This window comes from Vombatus ursinus, unplaced genomic scaffold (genome assembly GCF_900497805.2).
Source record: "Vombatus ursinus unplaced genomic scaffold, bare-nosed wombat genome assembly UNPS02014793.1, whole genome shotgun sequence".
Classification (NCBI taxonomy): domain Eukaryota; kingdom Metazoa; phylum Chordata; class Mammalia; order Diprotodontia; family Vombatidae; genus Vombatus; species Vombatus ursinus.
This window is the reverse complement of record NW_020954571.1, coordinates 20,208,969-20,226,751: the sequence shown is the minus strand read 5'-3', so window position 1 is coordinate 20,226,751 and position 17,783 is coordinate 20,208,969. Positions and strand designations below refer to the sequence as shown.

Below are 17,783 nucleotides of genomic sequence, written 5' to 3'. Positions count from 1 at the left end.
TTCCCTTTCAATCCTCAAATGACACTTCTTTCTGCAAGAATAGGAAAGCTGTTGCTCTTCGTAAAACTCCCTCCCCCACTCCCCGCCCCATGGTGCGAGGGAAATCTTTTGGTTCACTGGCTACCGAACCCTGTATCGACTGAGCAGAGAATTTGCTTCCTGCTTGCTGAGATCCCCTGAGCCTTGACTGGCGGTGAGGTAGATGGAGCTAAAGACACAGGACCATTCACTGTATGAGTTAACTAGAGTCATGACCCCAGCTCCTCTGGCAATGGAGCTTTTGCAAGGAGGTTTAAAACTTTAAAAAAAAAAATCTTGACTGCAAGAGAATCTTTACAAGTAAATTGTTTTGAAAAATAATTGTAGTGTCTTGAAAATCCCAAAATGTTTTGTGCAAATGTTATTGTCAAGCAGTATTTCCTTGTTGGAAGAAATGAAGGAAAGCATTTTCAAAATTTCTGACCTTAAATCGCCTCCCCCCACAAAAAATTATCTGAAATAATTTAGTAAATACATCCATTTGGGAAGCTCACTGATGACACAAATGTTTCCAGTGGGGAGAAAAAAAATCTCTGTCATTGGGGAATACTCAAGGAAAATATTTCACAGTAGAACATCATTATAACAAAGTTCTTTACAACATGGATTCAACTATATAGTGTGATGGTCTGAAAATATCACCCCCACAAAACAGAACTGCACCCTGTGAAAAAAACCTAATATGACACAATTCTCTTTTAAGGCAGATGTCAGTTTTCCCTCTCAGGATGGATACTAAAAACAGGTTTCTCTGTATGTACAAGTGTTTACCAGTATGTGTACAGATGACCTGCCAACAAAAACTACAAATCCTCCACCTCAATCCCAAGTAATGAAGCAATACTTGATTAATAATAATAATGATAATAATAATAATAATAATAAATAGTTCCCACGGATAAAGAGCTTAAAGCACTTTTCCCCTTCCCTTCCCCCCAGAAGCAACCATATTAGGTACTGCTAGTACCGTTATCCCTGTTTCATAGATGAATTGAGATTGGGGAAGTGAAATTATTTGTCCAAGTGCATAATAGTAACAATGATAATAATAGCTAACATTTATATAGCTTTTACTACGTGCTAGACATTGTGCTAAACACTTGAGAACAGCTATTTCTCGTTTGATCCTCAAAGCAACCCCTGGAGATAAGTGCTATTATTATCCCTATTTTACAGATGAGGAAACTGAGGCAAACAGAGGTTAAGTGACTTACCCAGGGTCACACAGCTAGTAAGTGTCTACGGTCAGATTTGAACTCAGGTCTTCTTGATTCCAGGCAGGTGTTTTATCCACTGTAGCATCTAGCTGCCTAGGCATACAATAAGTGAGTGGTAGAAAGAGGACTTGGACCCAAACCCTGAAACTCCCTGGACAGTATTCTTATCACACTATAAGTGACTACTCTTTACTTTACTGAGTCAGCCCCTGGCCTCACTAAAGCATTGGGCCCTTCCAAGTTCATCTCTAGACATGAAGAGTGATTTAAATTTATAGTCCTAAATTGTCCCAAGTCATCCCAGTCTGCACTGAGCTGGCCTATTAGCTCTGCAGAGGAATCATAGTGAACCCTCAATAAGGTATTCCATGTGAATTCCCAGATGCTCTTGTCTGCCATAAAGTTCTTCTGAAAAGTGTGAATTCCAACTTAGTAGTCTGCAGAGAAATCCAGCCTTCTAGCAGTCCCTCCGCAAGGGCAGGAGGTTATATCAGCTAATCAAGTCATTGCCATGCTGTCCTGACTAACCACTGAGCCCTGGTCATTTCACAGGCGACCTCTCTCCTGTTATGCTCAGTAAGAGACTGACTTTCTCCATTAATAGTTTTGTTTGTGAGAACTGGAAAGGTGACTTGTAATAGAGCTCCTTCTTCCCAACTCCCCTATAATGACATTCCGCACAAGCTGATATCCTTTGATTCAGGATGACCTTCTTAGTTCCAGGAAATCAGAAAGCATTAAGTAAGGAGCAACACTAAGTCTGAAAATGTCACTCCTACAAAGGGTCAGTGCGACTTTTGTCTACCACCCTTACCTAGTTCATAGCAAGCACATGGGCCTCTCTCCCTTCCCTGTACAAGACTGGTTATTCTCTTCTGGAACTAAATGTGTGGTGGGTGATTAGGTGGCCAGAGGCAGTCTTTCCAAGGCTGAGTGTTCACCAAGTATGATTTTTAATCCTCTATGGTTCTCTGTTTGACAGATAAGAAAATTTGAGCTTACTTATCCTTCCCAAGGTCATGCCATAAACAAATGTTGGTGGTTAGAGAATGAGATAACCCCAAGACAACAAAGGAATGACAGATTTGAAATTTTAAGTAACTTAAGTGAGGTACTATAAGCCATTGTGACCAAAACCAGGGAAAATTGTAATGATACAATGCTAGAAGTAAATAGTCAACCACCTTTTCCTCAGTCCCTTCTAGAATAGCATTCCCCCAAACTAATTTGGCCATGGCATACTTTGGGATCTACAGAATCCTTTAATACTAGTTGGAAGGTTTGGGGAACATGGGATACTCCCACAATGGAAACAGTTTGGGGACATTTTGTAGGAAAACTAAGGAAATTAAGCCTATTTTCAAACTGCAAAATTTATATATATATATATGTATATATACACACACACACACACATGTGTATGTATATACATACATAGTGTGTGTGTGTATATATATATACTCATATGTATATATGCATATGTATGTGTGTATACCCTGGAAAATAACACTGGCATTTAAGTTTTTCTCACATAACCCCTTTTCACAGGTGATAGAACCCCTATGTGATAGAAGTATGGACCTACAAAGTTACCACTAAAGCTCAAGGTAGTATCCACCTCTGGGGACCCAACCTGCAAATCCCATTGCAAGTTGAAGCAGTGTCCTAGAGGGGGTGCTCCATAAGTTTTTTGCACAACACATATGCTGATATTTTTGTGAAGAACATATCACTAACATTAACATTTTCTCACACATACCCTATTTACAGGTGGTAGAGCCTCAGGGTTCTGCAGAGTAGAATTGGGAAATGTTGACATAGGGGATGCCCTAGTAGGTGGTGGTAGCTCTAGTGACTGATTCGTTTGTTACTATAGTCAACAGCCAAGCTTGAAAGTCCACACTGCAGACTTAGTATAGCTCTTTTTTGCCAACCTCCTCATCCTTTGACTCTCAGGATAGCTACAAGTTTTGTCCTACAGTGGCATTATTAGAGGTTCAGGCGTAACTTCAGGTAGAAGGATTTCAGAATAGCTGTGTTGTCCGTTGAGCAATTTTGTTCACTTCTTTTATTCAGAGCCATTCTAGAAGCAGCATCAAAGCTTACTCAGAGGGGCAGTTCAATCTTCTGGGGATCTCAGGATATAGTATTACCATTCTCTGCACTTTTCTCTTGCCCCAACTACCTGAATATCCACAACATCTCAGAGAAAAAGAAGAACATAAATTGGATATTGATTGAGTTCAGAGCCATATATCAGATGGACTGAGAAATATAAAATGTCCTCAGCATTATTTCTTCTCTTCTATTCCTGAATCAAAAGAAAAAAAACATCGAAGGCGTCAGTGATGAAATTCAGAGCCCAAGGAGGGAATGGTTTGGTTCCACTAAAGAGTTTCAAGGAGGATATTTCTCTGTATAACCCGAGTACTGTTCACCCACCACCATACTATGGAGCATAGAGATTTACAGTCTAAGAAGATCTGATCCAGGCCCCTCAAGGAGCCTGCCATCTTCATTCAAAGTACTGTGATGCAGGGAGTCAAAGTTCTGCTTGCCAACAAGTTCTTGAGCAGAAGTCTGATATGGCATTTAGCAACCACCCTTAGCAAAATGGGTAGAACAGGTGGGGGGGGGAAAGGGAGGGGAAGAAGTTTGCTTAGTGATCAATGAACCAAGAATGTATTAATCAAATTTCATTTTGAAGTCTGAGGTGTCCATATGCCTGGCATCTACCTCACAGGATTGTTGTGAGGACCAAATGAGATAATACAGGTAAAGCATTTTAAGTTTGGGCTTACTCTGATTATGTAGACAGCTAGTAGTGACTTTGTCGTTTCGATGTTTTGGATACTGGTGAGCTGTTCATGGATTTCTTTAAAGGGGAGAATAGAACTTAGGGATAATACTCTTCAACCATTAGGGATTTCCTAAATGAAGCTGAAATAATTGAGATGTTATTTGGCACCTAAAAGTTAATTAAGGAAGCTACAATATAGTATTTCTAAATCTAAAAGTCTAAGATAGTAGACCAACAGTTGAAGAGAAGAGAGAAATACTAGTTCCAATTTGTGTAACAAGATGCAAATGATCAACTTTAAAATGAAAGCAATAGACCTTTGCTCCTTTCCATTAAATTGTTGTCCTTTGCCTTGACTTGTCTGTCTCTCGGATTTATTGGTAGAATGTGCTCCACTTGTCAGTTGTCCATCTTTGATTTTTCAGTCTGTTGAGCCCAGCATTTCTGGCCCTCCACAATATGCCTCCAATCTGCCTTTCCATTCTTAGTTCATGTTCCCCTCCCTTCAAAAACCATATTCCAGCCCAACTTGACTTCTGACTGTTCCCCAAAGTCAACAATTGATCTAGATCTCCTGCCTCTGTGCCTTTTAATAAGCACTACCCTATATCTGTAATGCACTTCCTCCTCACTGCTGCATCCCAGAATCTCTCTCTTCTTTCAAGGCTCAGTTCAGGTGCCACCTCCTCCGTGAAGCCTTCCCTGATCTCTATCCTCTCATTCTCAAGCAAACACCCAGAAAAATGAGGAAAATTTGCAACAGAAAAGACCCCCTCTTCAGCTTTTCTTATGATATATTTATATGTGTTTGCATTGCCCTCCCTAGCAGAATGTAAGCTCCTAGAGGGCAAGGACTATTTCAAGTGTGCCTTTTTATCCCTAGCACCTAACACAATGTTTCATCACAGGAAGCACTTTGGTGAGTCACTTTTAGTCGTGTCTGATTCTTCATGACCCTATTTGGAGTTTCCTTGGCAAAGATACAGGAGTGACTTGCCATTTCCTTCTCGAGCTCATTTTACAGATGAGGAAAATGAGGCAAACACAGTTAAGTGACTTGCCCAGGTTCACACAACTATACCTGTCTGAGACCAGATTTGAATTCAAGAAGATGAGTCTTCCTAACTCCAGGCCTGGCACTCTATCCATTGCACCACCTAACTGCCCTAATAAGCATTTACTCAGTGTTTTTGTTTGTGTTTGTTTTTTAATTGAACTGCGATAACCTTGGGTAGCAAACAGAAGACTGGGCTGTGAATTAGCTCCATCTGTGATTTGGGTCCCTTCTGAGGGAGATGTTACTTATGGGCTTTAGAAGTTGATATAACAAATGTGCATTTTTAGTGGACTCAGTCACCCTTGTTTTGTGGCTTCCTCTAGCAGTATTCAATAGCATGTGAGCAGGAAAGGAGAAGGTAGAAGATAATAGAAGCCTGGGATTTGGAAAGGTATACATAATGATGTGAAAGGAGGCAAGGGATTGAATGGTCAAAGACAAGCCAAGAATGAACTGGTTAACGTAATACTTTTAGTATCAAGATTTAAAAGGGAAGAAAGTAAGGCTACAAGTAGGCTCATGAATTGGGAAAGCAGATAAGAGCTGATTGACCAGAGTCTAGCAAATAATAGGTTCTTAAAATATTTGTTGAGGTTATTACAGATAAAGAATAGGTTTAGGAAGGGTGAGGTAGAGACAGAAATGTGTAATGGACAATGGTTCTCAAGGTATGGTTCAGGGACTCCTGTGGATCCTTGAGACTCTTTCAGGGGGTCTGTAAGGTCAAAACTATTTTCATAATAATGTTAGATGTTTTAATTTCTAATATGATAAATATCAATAGATACAATCTAGATAAACTGAAGTTCTTTAGGGGATTAAAAAAAAAGAAGTTGCTATAACAGCTTGGTTTTTGCTTATTGTTGCTATCATGTATATTATGTCTTAGCCTGCTGTTGTGTTAGGAGTAAATGAAATTGGATGACAAGAAGGAAGGAAGGAGGGAGGGAGAAACATCTGTGGTAGGATTTCTCTTTAAAAACTTGTTATCTAGGAGGGATAATACATTCAGCCTTTTAAAAATCACTGCTACCATGAGTATCTGTCCTTAGGTAGTTTGGTTATCTTTTTGGAGTTTCAGGGCATCCCTCCATAAACTCGATTCATTGCATCTGAAGCTGGAATGAACCCTAGAAATCATCTGATCCAACCCACTAGTTTTCTAGATAAGGGTTATCCATGATCCCAGTTAAGTAGTAGAGCCTGTATTTGAACATACATCTTCTTACCCTCTTAATGTACTGTTCTTTCCATTAAACTATACTGCTGTCCTGGGAAGTAGGGAACCCATGAAGCTTGTAAAGGGTTAATTTTCTTCAAGAGCAAGTAATCCGTGTTCAGTGAGTGATGCTGTGATCCTTGGTGGGGGTCTTGGCTGACAGGAGCAGAGGGGCAAGATATTCCATGTCTGAAAGGAGGGCTTGATACCACACAGTGGGGATTTTGTTCCAGTAATTGCATCAAATTGGACCTTCTGCCATGTTGAAAGCATCGCATTAATATCACTCATTAAGTCACACGCCTGTATATGTGCCCTCCCAATTGCAGAGTCACTAGCAGAATATATTTTCCTGCAAAGTGTTTGTTTTCATTGTTGTCCTTTAAAAATAATGAGCTCATTCTATTCAATTGCAAGGAAAGTTACTTTAGACCCCTTTGAAATTGTATATCTTTTGTTGAACAAATTTCTGCAGTAGTTCCCCAGCTTTGTGTGCTGGGGAATCCTACACGGCATACTCTGAAGCTTATAAGCGAGCTGCCTCAGACATGGCGCATAGAATCATCCAGCCTGCTTGACCTTTATATTGTTACCTATAGGCAGGGAGAAGCCGTGCGAGTTTCAGGTAACCCTCTCATATAACTGCAGATCAGAGGTCAGCAGCTCCTAAATGTTCAGATGTCAAAGTGACCCATTCATCGCCATTGTTATGTAACTGACAAGCCGACAAATGGACTTGTGTATAAAATTGTTCTCAGCAGTCTACCCCATGGTCTTAAACCCCAGTGGCAGGCCATACATTTTCACATATTAAATGGCTCCAGTAGCAAGCCGGGCTCCTGAAGCAGGGAGAAGACTCCGATGAGGTCTATCCTGGGGACCGTTCTTTCAGATGGGAGAAGTAGGCAGTTGTATTTAGGATGACTTAGGATCATAGAACTTAGATTTGAAAGGAATCTCAGAAGTCATTGAATCCAAGACCCTCATTTTACAGGTGAAGAAACTAAGAGCCAGAAAGGGAGCACGTCTTGCTCAAAAAGCAGCAACAGGATTCAAACCTGAGCAAAACAGTGCTGGTATTGGAGTCAGGAAGACATAGGTTTGAATCTCACCTCAGACCCTTACTAGCTGTGTGATCCTGGAAAAGTCACTTAACCTGTCTGCCTCAGTTTCCTCATCTGTAAAATGAGGAGTTCAACTCAATGACCTTTAGAATATCTTCCAACTCTAATTATGACTCCAAATCCAGTACTCATTTTACCCCATCACCATCTGCTTTGTTAGTGAAATCTGGGAGGTCATTTGTCATTCCTTAAGAAACTTCTTGAGAAAAAATTGTTCATTTTTAACTAGGTTAAGCCACTGTTTTATTGTCAGGGTGGGGAGAAGCAGGGTGGCAGTGCAGGAACAGTAATTTATTAATTACCTAATGCTAACTGAGATTAACTTATATGATTATTAGCCCATTACTGCTCTTTGTCATCCAGAAGAAAACAGGGCCTTGAAGGAGTGGGATATAGATGAGATAAGTTTTGATCAAAGAAGGAGTATTTCTTCCCTCCACTTTTGTAACTAAATAACTCATATTATACTTCAGTTTTTAAAAATAGAGGCTATTTGTACAGAGTTTCCCATTCTCCACTCCTCTTCATCTCACATCATTCAGAAATCTTCTTACTCTATCCCTTTCTTGACTCTGGTCTTAGTAGAGAGGTGGTCCTTCTCTTTGCCAAATCTAACCCCTCGGGACCTTGATCCCACCCACTCCCCACTTCTTTAGCAGGGTCATCTTTACTCTCTTACCTTCAATCTTTCCCTATCCACTGGCTCCTTCCTAGGTGCCTGCAAACATACCTATGTTTCTATCATCTTTAAAATCCTTCATTTGATCCTAATATCCTCACTAGATATCATCCTCTCCCCTTCTCAGATAAATGCATCTCCATTTGGTGCCTGTCCTTCCTCTATTTTCACTCACTTTTAAACCCTTTTCAATCTGACTTCCAGCCTCATCTTTCTCCAAAGTTATCAGTGATCTTTTAATTGCCAAATCTAATGGCCTTTTCTCAGGCCTCATTCTTCTTGACCCCTCTGTAGCATTTGACAATACTGATCATCTACTCCTCTACATGTCTGTCCTCTCTAGGTTGTCATGACATCGCTATCTCCTGATTCTATGTGAAACTTACCCTCAGTCTACTAATTTTTCATCCATGTCATGCTTACTAACCTTGTGTGTCCCTCCTTTGCTGGTTCCTCATCTGTGTCATGTCCACTAACTTTGTGTGTCCTCCAAGACTCTGTTCTGGGCCTTCTTCTCTTTTCCTTCTATACTCTCTCATTTGGTGATCTCATTGGTTTCCATTAGTTGTTATCATCTCTATACAAAGGATTCTTAGATTGACCACAGTCTCTGTCCTGAAGTTCAGTCCTACACCCCTCACTGATCTTTGAACATATAGAATTGGATATCCCATAGATATCTGAAACCCAACATGTCTCAAACAGAACCCATTACCTTTTCCCCAAAACCCTCCCCTCTTCCAGACTTCTTTATTGCTGTCAAAGGTGCTACAATCCTTCTAGTCACTTGGGCTCAAAACCTATCATCTTTGACTCCTCACTCTTTCCCACATATAAAATCTGTAACAAAATCTTGTTATTTCTACCTTCCCAGCATCTCTCATATATGTCCCCTTTCTCTATTCATGTAGCTACAGCCCTAGTTTGGGCCCCTATCACCTCACTTTGTAATTAGTTCCATGTTTCAATTCTCTCCCCATTCCAGTCCATCCACCATACAGCTACCAAGGTGATTTTTCTAAGACATATGTCTTACCATGTCACTGCCCTGCTCCATGAACTCCAGTGGCTCACAATTACTTCCTTACACTCTGTATTACAGGCACACTCACCTCCTTGCCATTCCTTGAACACAGTGCACCATCACCAATTTCTGTGTCTTTGCCCTGGCTACCCCCATGCCTGGAATATTCTATCCTCTCATCTCCATCTCTTAGTTTTTCTGTCTTCCTTCAAGAGTAGCTCTTTACTGGTCTTCCAGATGCTCATCCCTTCCCCTCTCAGACTGGCTTTCATCTACTCTGTACATATCCTGCATATACCTCATTGTTTCCATATTGTCTTCCCCATTAGAATGTAATTTCCTTGAGGGTGGGAGCTATTTTTACCTATCTTAGTATCTCAGAGCTTAATACAGTATCTGGCACATAAAACTTATTGATTTATTCATCAATTGATTAGGAAAAAAAATTAGCCTAAAACAAGAGTTCTTGGTCTGAAGGTAAGACCAGCAGGGCCCATGCATAGATTTTAGAGGCCTGTGAACTTGGATGGGAAAAAGTATTACATTTTTATTTCAATCCAATTGACTTTCTTCATAATCTTTGTAATGTAATATTTTTTATTTTGTGCACATAAAAACATTATTCTGACAAAGGGTCCATAGGCATCACCAGACTGCTGATGGGGGTCTCACACACACACACACACACACACACACACACACACACACACACACACACATATATTAAAAACCCTTGCTCCAGGTAGAACATGAAGCATTATCTGTTTAGTAAAGTGTCAAGTGGGATTATGGGCTGTTGGTTTTGGGGTTTTTTTTTGTCCCATTGGCTATTGGAAGTGTCCCTGCAAGACTGAAGAACGATGGGGAAGTCAGTTTCCTTACTATGTTTTTATCATATTTGTCAGCTAATGATTGGTGGGGCTTTCCAAACCTCATTGGTTTTTTACCAGAGTGCAATGAAGACAGGTTCAATCAATCATTGATAAATTCAGGGCATCCCTTAGCTCCTCCCACAAAAGAACAATAACAACAGATGTCCATTGAGTGCTTAATATGTTCAAATCACTTTGTTTGATGCTATAGGACAGTCCAAAGTACAAAATGGTAATTCCTGCCCTCAAGCTTACAGTCCTGCTGAGGAGACAAGCCAGAAGTATGTAAAAAATTAACCAAGGCAAGACTGAAATACTTCAAACAAGAATAAGAATAAGAATAACATGTCTCTAGGTAGTATATGATCTTGTAAAGAGGATTCCTGCTTTGTTATGGGTTGGACTAGATGTCCTGCATGAACTTTTCCTGGTCTGAGATTTCAAGATTCTATGAATCCTTGTCAGGTAAGGACCATAAGATCATCAATTTAGAACTGAAATTCAAATGAGATGAGAATATCAGATATGAAATGGAAGCACAAAGAAATTAAGGTCACAGAGGTAGTAAATGGTAGAGCCAAGATTTGAATCAAAGTCCTAGAGCTCTCTGCACCAGTCCCATCTCTCTCATTATCACTTTGTATAACCTTTGACAAATCCTTTACCATTACTGCATCATAATTCTCTGTCTGTAAAATGGATAATGATACTTTCTCTACCTCTTCGCAGGGTAGGTGAGGATCAAATGTACTAGATTAAGCTCCATGAGGGCAGGCTCACAAGATCTTGGATTTAGAGCTGAATGAGACCTTATAAGTCATCTAGTCTTACCTAAAGTTTCTTATCGCCCCCAATGAGTGCTTAGTGCTTTGCACATAGTAAGCACTTAATAAATGTTTGCCGTTAGAACAAGATACACCTTGGAAATAGGCAAATGCTACAAATCAGGGCTTAATTTGTAACTCTTAGATTGTCTAGATTTAAGAAAGTGATGAAGAAAATGTTAATAATGTAGATTCAACTTAGAAGTGTGTCATTAATACATTTTTTTCCTCTGAGAGGCAGTTGTTAAATATTTACCAGCACACCACTAGATATCTTCATTCTTTTAACCTTATTCCATTGACTTCTCAGTAGTGCCTTTCAGTTAAGAACATGGGTTTGGTTTGGATTGGGTTTTTTTTTTTAGCGTGTGTGCAATTGTGTTCTTGAACCAGTCAGAATTTCACATGAACCTGTTTTCTTGCCATTTCAATAAATGACATTAAGCCATTACTACTTCTTCCTTATTGGTTGCAAAATTTAGGGGCAGATAATACTCTGTGTGTGTTTTTTAAATCAATGGCTCACACATTACTGTAAAACCTATTGATTAAAAACACAAAGCATAATGTTAGTCATTTAGTCTGTGGAGTGATGCAATAGAGAAAGAAATTTATCCTTTGACTCTTGCATTAACCTTTTATTGACTGCTTGCATACCCATAATTAACACACACTTTAGCTAAAGTGGTTAATTTTAGCATCATGACCAGTGTCCACTAATGTAGCTGAAACCCTGATCATCCAGATGTAAGTGCAACCCTGAGGGAAATCAGCTGGCGGTGGAGAGGAAGGTCAGGGTCTGGGAGTTACACCTGCTTGGGGAGGGGCTCTGGGCAGACTCTGTGGCAGCCAGGTTAGGAGAGGCCTTTTGGTGGTTTAGTGTTATGTCACTAAGGCATTAGGGGAGGACTATTCATTTAGTAATTAAGGGGCTTGGAGGGGATGGATTAAGCAAAGATTTTTATTTTAGGTGCCTGGCTAAGATCCAAATGTTTCTATGTTGTGGGATGGAGAGAGAAGAAGGTCTGAAAGATGGAGGCCTGTACGGCTTTCTCTTTCATCGAGCTGGCTAAATGCAGCTGAGCTGTGTCTCTTACCAACGGTGTAACCTTAAAGCAAAACACTTAGCCTCACTGACACTGTTTCCTTATCTGCAAAATGGGGACATTAACATTGTGCATAATGTGATCACCTGACTAGCATGCAACTGGTACAGCCTCTCACTAGAGGGCTACAGAGCATGAAGAACTTAAATTTTCTGAGGAGTCTTAAATTCCAGCTCGCCCTAGGAAAAAAGGGAGAAAGGGTCCTTATGGAGAATCATGGAAATATAGAGAAATACTTTAAAACACGTTACAAATGTGAGCTATTATTATTAAAATACAGTAAAATATGAAGTATCTTAACTAGTATCATTATCATATTTCATTTCATGTGAGTCTTGCTGAGTACTCCAGGAAAAGGCCAATGAGTCCTGAGCAAGTTATCCATGGTCACTCGCCATCTTGAGAAGGGCTTAAATTGCTCTTCAGGAGGAGTGATGATGATATTCAATGATCTGTAATGAAATGATGATGTGGCTCAGAGGGACCGTATTTCAAATGGGGAAATAAGATCGTGGTTACTTAAAGCTAGAAAGATTCTTAGAAAGTCTCCGAGAATGATCTCTTCATTTCACAGACTGGGAGACTGAGGACAGGAGAAGTTAGGTAACTAGTCCAGAGGCACACAGGTGCTAAGGGAGAGAACCAGAATTTGAACTTAAGTCCTTTGACTTGAAATTCAGTGCTTTTTTTTTTTCCAAGTAGACTGTAAACTCCTTGAGGACAGGACCCAGCTTTCCCCTTTCTGTCTTTTTCTAGTGCTTAGCTCAATGCCTTGCATTGTAATGAGCATTTAATAAATGCTTGTTAAATTGAATTGTCACTGAACAATTTCCTTGGAGGAGATGGGGAGCAACAATTAGCTGTGAAAGAACTACCCACTGACCTGGATTAAAGGAATTTGCAGCAACCTCTTTTAGCTCTCAACATTACAAATTGTTTCTTTTTAACCAAAAATCAATTTGGAAACTCAACTAGCTACCTAAACATACACCATGTAGCTTATCAGGAAATTTGCCCAAACCAGAGAGGAAAGTCTGGGGTTCGTTTTCATTCCCTTTCTAGACACACACTATCCAGTCCCCTAGGGATGTCCCAACCCTGACACTCAGTTTTGTGGTCCTGGATGAGCATTGTGAGCCTCAATATTTTCATCTGTGAAGTGGGGCTAATAATACTTTCAGTCTTTGCCTCATAGGATTGTTTTGTAGAAAGTGTTCTATTAATATTAAAGCACTATATTGAGCTTCCATTATTATTATTGTTATTTTCATTGTTATTGCTCTTTGGGGAGGGGAAACAGCAGGCATTTTGCCTGGCAAGGAAACATAAGAAAGAGAAAGTAGCCAAGAGCCATGAAGCAAGACCAATATTCACCACACCTTTGTCTCTTCTTTCTGAATTTTTTTATGTTCCTGATCCTTCTAAGTTTTTATTACATTATAGTATTGCTTGACTTTTATGTACCACAATTTATTTAGCTATTCCCTTATTATTGCACATTTAAGTTGATTCCAATTTTGAGTGTTTTTTGTCATTTTAAATAATGCTGCTGTGAAAAATCTTTAAATAGACAACTCTTTTTGTTTATTTTTAAATAACACTTTCAGAATATATTCCCAAGAATAGAATTATTGGGTGATTACTAGGTAAAATTTGTAAATTTTATGCATACTGCCAGATTGGACTCGAAAAACGTCTCCCAGTTTACAGTTCCATCCAGCAGTAAGTGAATGTCCCTGCTTCTCTACAACCTGCCAGAATGATCAAAACTTGATTCTTATCATACTCCCTCTGTTCTCCTCTGTTTCGTAGTCTGGTGTGGTATTGAATCAGATAGAATTATTTGAGTTAGGGGTGGTTGTTAACTGGAATGTTGGAGGCCCATTTCTTACAAATAAATATAGCATGCCAAGCATGGAGTGCACAATAGAGTCTAATTAGTATCAAGAAAATTAGTGATAATTTCTTAGTCATTAAGAGAAGAACTCATGAGAGAGGCCTTAATAGTTCAGAGCTGTGGGACTTAAAAAGAAAAACAAAAAAACCCCTCCCAAAACAAGGTACAAGAAGAGGTCCCACTCCTGGTTCAAATAAAATGAGATGAATGACCCCATCCTCGGACTGCCACAGAGAGCAGGAAACAGGCTTTGTGCAATCTAAGTCAGAGTGAACCATGTGACAACTAGTCCTTTGGAACCATTTCCCTTCTCTGGGAAGAACAGTAGGAGAAACCATGGAAGCTATTTTGCCCAGCAAGCTTTGTCCCCAAGTCAGGAGCAGGCTTGATAGTTTTATTTTAAGGGGTAGAAATTCCCAGATGACCAAAATGCCAATGCCAAATACCTACCCTTAAATACAAAGCCAAATGCAATGGAAGACAATGTGGAACATGAAATAAGGAGGAAGAAAGAAAGACTGCTGCTAAGTATACCTCCATTACAGACTTTAATACTTCTGATACATTCTTAAAATGGAAAGAAAAAAAAACCCAAACCACTTTACATTTGAAATTCAAAGTGAGAATGCATTTTTAATTGACTTTTACAAGCTTCATAATATTCTTAGTGGATCTTCACTATCACAGCTCTTCAATCTGCCAGCCGAAATAATGTGTACACCGTTAATTTATCCACTTTTAGATTGAAATGCTTAATTTGGAATATCTTACCCTTCCCTGCAAACTGAGCATACTGTTTGGTACTGAGACAGAAATAAAGCATGATTTGAAAGCCTTGCTGAGTTCTGTTGTAATTAGTTGCAGCTTCCCTTGAATATTAATTTTTCTTCATGTTCCTTTCATGTAATTTAGAAAATGTCTTTGGAACAATGATGAGACAATCAGCTCAGCACCTCTCAGAACTCAGACAGCAAGCTGCATTTTCTGAAACACCTATTATAGAGCAGTCTGCAAAACAAATCCTGTTCTTCTGTACAGTGTGGCTTATCAATGCAAACAGTTTAATATTTATGCTAAGAAGATTGTCAAAAGTAGCTTCTGTTGCTTTAATTCTTGTTTTAAATAAATAATGAGAACATTTAAACACATTACTCTTCTCAGGGCCCCCGAGGTCAGCTAATCTTATTATTTATGAAGTGATGTGCTACATAATAGTACTTAGTGCATGTTAACAGATGCTATTATCAGGGCCTGATGCGGAGAGCTGAAGATATATTGGAATGTTATGTGTTAATACTGTCCTTGTGCTGTAATGTACGATGGATGGAGTGCACAAGATGCTGGTGCGGCAATTAACCACCCGCAAAAATAGGTGTAAAGTTGAAGTATGTTTTCCCGTGGGGTCCCCGTGCCATTAATAATTCCCCAGAGAAGAAGGCATCTTTCCACTGCAATAGTCTTCGAAATGGGGCCAGGATGTTATGTACTTTGATCTCTTTATAGTCCATCCTACATGGCCAGAAGACAAATAATGTTGCCTGTGACCACTTGCTTATTGATTGAGAGAAGAAAAAAAAAGGAAGGTGGATTTCACATGACTTTTCCAAATGGACTCCCAAGATCCACATTTCTCTGCCTACACTGAATATGGCGAAGGATGAGTGAACAGTTCATTTCTGTCTCTGACTTGCATTGCTTTAACTCTTCTATGTACTGAATATCCCAGTTTTGCATAAGGTATAAATGAACTCTCTGTCCTCCCACTGTGGCTCTCTGTCCCCCTAAAACAGTAATAGTAATATCATCGGGCATTTATTTAGAGTTTTTAGTGTTTCAGAGCATTTCACCACCGAGTATCTTAGTCTCTCTTCACTATAACTCCATGAGATAGATAGAACAGAGTCCTCATACCCCATTTTATAGACAAGCACAGCTAAAGCTACTGGATATTCCCAGGTTGTCTATATAAATAATCTTCTCTTTGTGTGACAGGAGACTGCTAAGGTTTGTCCCAACTTTTCTCCTGCAAGTCTGTAATTTAGTTGCATATGATAATTAAGTCCTCTAGTATTGATGAATAATCCATTTAATAAAAACTGTGATTTAAGTGTTTTCCCTAGGGACTAACTCTTCGCTAGCCTCTTAATTTAATTTTGTTGAAGTTTTCCCCACCTATTCATCAGTGGAAATGATTATTAACCTCTATTTGCATACATCCGTATAAAATGATCTCTCCTTGGAGTGCCTTTTTCAGAGCGAGGCAGAAGGATACATGTGCAAATCTCTAGAATCTCCAAAGTCAATCCTGATCTGTTATATTGTTTAATCTATCCTTGGACCCTTAGTGCAGTAAATTCAGTTTAATCTTTCTCAGTAATCTAGTAATACATTGAAATCCCACAAACATTTAAATCTGATAATGATTTAATCACACACTTTAAATAACAGTTAAGATAATGAAAAAATAATTCACTATAATAATAAAAAAAAAGAGGCTGAGCAACTAAATATTCTTTGTGATTGGCTTTCTGGGACATCCCTCTAGATAACACAAATCTGAATGATGAAAGGGAAGGACTATCACTGTAAGTGAACAATTCTTTCTAATCACAGAACAAGTTCCCTCCTGCATAGGGAACAATTACTTCATCATTGATTAGTATTTTAGGAACATTCAAATTTTAATCATTCTCTTAGGGTTTGAATCTCCCACTCCTTGCCTTTTCATAGGCTGTCCTCCATGTCTGGAATGCTCTCCGTCCTCACCTCTGCCTCTTAGAATCCCTTCACAGTGCAGTGAATCCTTTCCTTTAACTCCTTGCCTCTGTCATTAGTGTTTTCTATTTCTTGGAATGATTTCATATTACTCTGTGCATACATTGCATATACTTACCCAAATACACATTGAATGTAAGCTCATCGAAGGCAGCTACTGTTTTTGTTTTTGTCTTTCTTTCCCCAGCACCCAGCATGATACCTCCCACCCAGTAGGTACTTATAAATATTTCTTGAACTCAGAGTCAAGGGAATTCTCATCACTGCAGAACTTGCCCCTCTAAAGTGTACAGGAAGCCCACATGTATATTTGTTTTTACTGTTTACTATCTTTTTTCTCTTTAGCCTCCTTAGGGTTTGAATCTTCAGGGAATTGTTTTCCATGGATAAATAACAATCTGCTCTTACTCTTTTAGATGCCGATCCCAAATCGCCCAAAATTTACCAGAGGACCAGAGACCAATGTGCTGGCCATATTGGGAAGATGATGATCCTGAGATGCCATTGCCATTTGATCTTAGCAACATTATTTTGGAACTCGAAGGTCAGCTCCTGGAAACAAAGCTCTAGGGAAGAACACTGCTGTCTGGATTGAAACTATGTTTTCAGAAGAAATACCTTTTAACAAAGGAAAAACTTCAGCTACAGAATCTGGATTTTGCCATGGGCTCAGGCAAGGACACCATTGGGAAGTTCAAAGATCCCAACTGACCACCTAGTCACTGGATTATGAGAACCGTCTACTTTGTAACAGCAAAGGAATGAGCCCCCCAAATATAAGAGCTCTGAACTGAGTCTGTGTTGTGGTCTTCTTGGCTAGGGGTGGATCCTGACCTCTTCCCTACCTGGGCACAGGCTAGCTCTCCTGTGGCACCTATATAGGAAGCTTGATTGCAGAAATCTGTAGGACATTGCAGAGGACATAGGCCCTACTTGTAGCAAAATTTATCACATTCCACTCTTACTTCTAACCTTTCTACTGACAGGCATGGGTGGGACCAGTCTGAAGAGAGGCTGAAAGAGGGGGCAGGAGTCAAAAACCTTCACCTTCTCCCTTTTATCTCTTAACAGATAAAATACTAAATCAGTTTGGTAAGTTTTCCACAGTCTGGATTTCTAGTATTATTTTATTACTCTCCGTTCTAGTTAT

At 39.5% G+C, this 17,783-nt stretch overlaps 1 protein-coding gene across 1 annotated transcript in view; it reads left to right on the top strand.

Moving 5' to 3' along the window:
* Window positions 1-17,427, top strand: part of FTO (FTO, alpha-ketoglutarate dependent dioxygenase) — a 413,739-nt gene extending 396,312 nt beyond the window's left edge. Inside the window, exon 9 of the mRNA XM_027869693.1 lies at window positions 17,050-17,427. Coding sequence (XP_027725494.1) covers window positions 17,050-17,203 — 154 coding nt within the window. The 3' untranslated portion in view covers window positions 17,204-17,427. The remainder of the gene's footprint in view (window positions 1-17,049) is intronic.
* The last annotated feature ends 356 nt before the right edge of the window (window positions 17,428-17,783 follow it).